Source organism: Camelina sativa, unplaced genomic scaffold (genome assembly GCF_000633955.1).
Source record: "Camelina sativa cultivar DH55 unplaced genomic scaffold, Cs unpScaffold00991, whole genome shotgun sequence".
In the NCBI taxonomy this organism is placed as follows: domain Eukaryota; kingdom Viridiplantae; phylum Streptophyta; class Magnoliopsida; order Brassicales; family Brassicaceae; genus Camelina; species Camelina sativa.
In genome coordinates, this window is record NW_010922116.1 from 2,807 (window position 1) to 7,603 (window position 4,797).

A 4,797-nucleotide genomic window follows, 5' to 3' on the forward strand; every position below is an offset into this window, starting at 1 on the left:
TTAGGTTGTTTCGGGACAAAATGGGTATAAGTATTGTCTCAACACTCCAAATTCAACCCGAATTCTGATAATTAGTCAAATGCATTGGATTGTTACATATTTTGCCCCTAGAATTAGTAACAAAGCTGTTTACTGCTTCAAATCAATATTTTCTCGGTTTAAGCCTGTTTTGGGATAAAACAGGTTTAAGTGTTGTCTAAACTCTCCAAATATTGATTAGGATATCATCGAGTGTGATCGGTCGTGTCCGTACGGTCATATATTGGGACGTGTCCATACGGTCATGTGTTGGGCAGTCCGTACGTGTAATAAGGCCGAGCACCAACGATGGGAATAAAGGGCTGGTTTGCCTTTACAAAGGCCCAAATAGAAGAGAATGATCGAGAATGCTTCAAGTGGGAAGCTTGTAGCCGTTAGGAGTCACATGTTTCCTTAAGGGAAACCTCGAGATGTCACTATCACCATAGGGACTCACCCTCTCTCTCTCTTTGTGTCGTTATCAAGCTTGTAAAGGAAGTTGCCCTAGTCTTACATTCTATTTAAGGCACCTAGCCGACATTGTAGATGAACTATTCTAATAGAATATCATTTTGCTTCCTTTATTCTCTTTGTTCATCACTTTATCTTCCTATCTTACCACACTCAACACTTAAACTACTCACATTCCGCTTAAACTAACATGGTATCAGAGCAAGTTCTTCGATTCACCACTCTCTAAACTCACTCTTTCTACTTACTTACCAATCTCTACTTCTAGTTACTCTCTTTAAACCCTTTCTCACCATGGAAACTGTAAAACCGGTCGTTACTCCGGTGGTTCTCAAGGGTGCAAACTATTTATTGTGGAAAAGAACCACAAAGACCGCTCTTAGTGGCCGGGGACTCTGGATCCATGTTGAAACCGACCAACTCCCCAAGAAAGCCAACAAAGGAGACGGTAAAGAAGAAACAGAAGAAGACAAGGAGGCTGAGCTCGAAAAGGAAGCCAAATGGTTCCAGGAAGATCAGACCGTGCTTGCCATTCTTCAAAACTCGCTTGACGCGCCCATCTTAGAAGCCTACTCCTACTGTGAGACGGCCAAGGAGCTATGGGACACGCTGGCGAATGTGTACGGGAACATAACCAATTTAACCCGTGTGTTTGAAGTCAAGAAGGCCATTAACTGCTTGCACCAAGAGGACTTGGAGTTTACCAAGCACTTTGGGAAGTTTAGGTCCCTATGGGCCGAACTTGAGATGCTCCGGCCAAGCACTATAGATCCGGCTATTCTGAATGAGAGGAAGGAGCAAGACAAAGTCTTTGGCCTGCTGCTAACCCTGAATCCTGCCTTCAATGACCTCATTAAGCACATACTTCGCGGTGACAAGCTGCCTACCCTTGATGATGTGTGTGCCCAAGTTCAAAAGGAACAAGGCTCGCTTGGTCTCTTCAGTGGTAAAGAGGAACTAGTCATGGCCAACAAAGGGATATACAAACACGAAGAAAGGAAGACGGCCGTATGCGACCACTGCAAGAAGAAAGGCCATGTGAAGGATAAGTGTTGGATCCTCCACCCTCATCTCAAACCAGCCAAGTTTAAGGCTAACATGTCGCGGGAAGGTACAAGCGGCCAAGGAGCCGAAGCAGCAAACCAAGGAGGGGCAACGGCCATGATAGCCTCCTATGGAGACTTGGTGAGGAAGTCTGACTTGGAGGCCCTTATCAAGTCCATTGCTGCACTCAAAGAATCCGGTACCACCTTCTTTGCTTCTAAACCTAGTAAAATGCTTGTTGTTGATTCAGGGGCTTCTCATCATATGATTAGTAACCCAAGTCTACTAGACAATATAGAACCAGCACTAGGTGATGTGGTCATTGCTAATGGGGATCGAGTTCCGGTTAAGGGTATTGGTAACTTGAAATTGTTTAAACAGAACTCTAAAGCGTTTTACATGCCCACATTTACTTCAAATCTCTTATCAGTGAAGAAAGTAACCCATGATTTGAATTGTTATACTGTATTTGGCCCTAATAGTGTCCATTTTCAGGATATTAAGACCGGACAGATACTTGGGGAAGGAGATGGAACCGGAGATCTTTATCTCTTAGAGAAAACATCACAAAGTTCCTCTAACCCGATTTCGTTTACTTCTTGTCTCCCATCTAATAATGCTAATGCACTGTGGCATGCTAGGCTAGGCCACCCTCATTCTCGCGCTCTTGAGTTATTATTACCTAATGTCTCCTTTAGTAGTTCTAGCTGTGAGTCATGTATCCTTGGAAAACATTGTAGAACTGTTTTTCCAAAATCTTCTACCATTTATGAAAATTGCTTTGATTTGGTTCATTCAGATGTGTGGACATCACCATGCTTATCTAGAGACAATAACAAGTATTTTGTGACATTTATTGATGAAAAATCAAAATATACTTGGATAACACTTTTACCTTCTAAAGACCGGGTGTATGATGCTTTTATAAACTTTCAAAACTATGTCACTAATCACTTTAATGCCAAGATCAAAGTGCTTAGGTCTGATAATGGAGGGGAATACACTAGTCACAAACTCAAAGAACACCTATCTAGGCATGGCATAATTCAACAAACCAGTTGTCCTTACACTCCTCAACAAAACGGTGTGGCGGAAAGGAAGAACCGACATCTCATGGAGGTGGCCAGATCGATGATGTTTCACATGAATGTTCCCAAGAGATTTTGGGGGGATGCAGTCATGACAGCCTGCTATCTTATCAACCGGACGCCAACAAAAATCCTAAGCGATCTAACTCCTTTTGAAGTACTTACTAAGAATAAACCATCACTAGATCACTTATGAGTGTTCGGCTGTGTGTGTTTTGTTTTCATACCAGGGGAACAAAGGAGTAAGCTTGATGCAAAGAGTACCAAAAGTATATTCATTGGATACTCGACAACACAAAAGGGCTACAAATGTTATGAACCGGTCCATGGTCGCATGTATGCGTCTCGGGACGTCAAGTTCATGGAGGGTCAAGGATACTATGAGACGAAGGATTGGAACAGCCTCAAAGACCTCTCGCACTCAACCACAGACCGGGCCACCAACCTCCGCTTCCTTCTTGACCACTTAGGCGTCACCAAGCAATCACACTCAGAGGTGCCCCACACGGCTCAAACCTTAGATGAGTCTACGGAGCCACCAGTGTCTCATGAACACCGATCAGAGGACAATGTTGTTGAGCTGCGTGAGCCTCTACCCGGAGGAGACTAGACGCTACCGAATAACACCGATGGGGTGGAGGTAGACCCTACTGCCCCATCCTCTTCAGAACCAGTGTCCTCTCCACAACCACTCTGGCGGAGTGCCCGTCTCAAGTTTCATCCGTCTACCTGGAAGAACAAGCGTGTGTACTATAATAATCAAGCAGTGGCTCACCCAATTCAGTCCGTATGTTCACTTGCCCTGTTGCCTCCCGACCATGCCGCATTTCTTGGGGCCATTGATGCACACTATATTCCCCAAACATACGACGAGGCCAAAGATCACCAAGTATGACTCGATGCAGTGGCGGATGAGACCGGTGCTATGGTTCGAAACCACACTTGGGACAAGGCCGACTTACCTGTAGGGAAGAAAGCGGTCAGCTCCAAGTGGGTCTTCACCATTAAGTACCTGAGCACTGGCGCGATCGAACGGTATAAAGCCCGTTTCGTGGCCCGTGGTTTCACCCAAACCTATGGCACCGATTACACGGACACTTTCGCTCCGGTGGCCAAGCTCCACACCGTTCGGGTCGTTCTCTCCGTTGCCACTAACTTATCATGGGATCTATGGAAAATGGACGTCAAGAATGCTTTCCTTCAGGGGGAGCTTGAGGAAGAGGTGTACATGTATCCTCCACCGGGGTTAGAGACCATGGTTGCACCGGGCAAGGTGCTCCGGCTCCACAAGGCCATTTATGGCCTCAAACAGTCCCCTCGGGCCTCGTACCATAAACTGAGCTCTACTCTCAAACTTCAAGGATTCAAACGTTCTAAAGCCGATCACACCCTTTTTACTCGTAGCTCCAGCACTGGCCTTGTGGTGGTGATGACAAGGAGGGCGTCCAGGCCACCAAGGCCTCTCTCCACTCAGCTTTTGACATTAAGGACATGGGTGCACTTCGCTACTTCCTTGGCATTGAGATCTGTCGCTCGTCCGAAGGTCTCCTCCTTTCTCAACGGAAGTACACCCTTGATCTCTTAGCCGAGACTGGTCGAATTGGTGCCAAACCAGCTCTAACCCCATTGGATGAGGGCTACCAGGCCAAGCGAAAGGGGGAGAGTCTTAGGGCCAAGGAGGGATTACCAAGAGAGCCTATAGATGAGCCATATGAGGAAGTCACGAGATACCGTAGGCTTGTAGGCAAATTAATATACCTTACCATCACAAGACCCGACATATGCTATGCAGTGAACCAGGTTAGCCAATACATGAAAGCCCCAACCAAGTATCACTGGAGTATGGTGGAGAGGATCCTAAGTTATCTCAAGGGAAGCCCGGGGCAGGGCATTTGGATGGGCAAGAATTCAAACACCGAATTGGTAGGTTACTGCGACGCAGATTATGCTGGGGACACTTTGGATAGGAGATCAACGACTGGATACTGCACATTCGTTGGGGGAAACTTGGTCACATGGAAGTCAAAGAAACAGAAAGTGGTCTCATGTTCTAGTGCCGAAGCTGAGTATAGAGCAATGAGGAAGCTGACAAATGAACTAACTTGGTTGAAGGCACTTCTCAAGGATCTTGGTGTGGATACAAAGAAACCAATCACCGTTCATTGTGATATTGAAG

General features: G+C 46.0%; 1 protein-coding gene across 1 annotated transcript; it reads left to right on the forward strand.

Annotated features, from left to right (window-relative positions):
- The first annotated feature begins 783 nt into the window (after nucleotides 1–783).
- On the forward strand, nucleotides 784–3,231 carry LOC104774015. Its single transcript, XM_010498682.1, has 2 exons — nucleotides 784–2,242; nucleotides 2,852–3,231. Exons 1-2 carry the CDS (start codon nucleotides 784–786, stop codon nucleotides 3,229–3,231), a joined length of 1,839 nt encoding a protein of 612 aa, XP_010496984.1.
- Nucleotides 3,232–4,797: the final 1,566 nt, after the last annotated feature.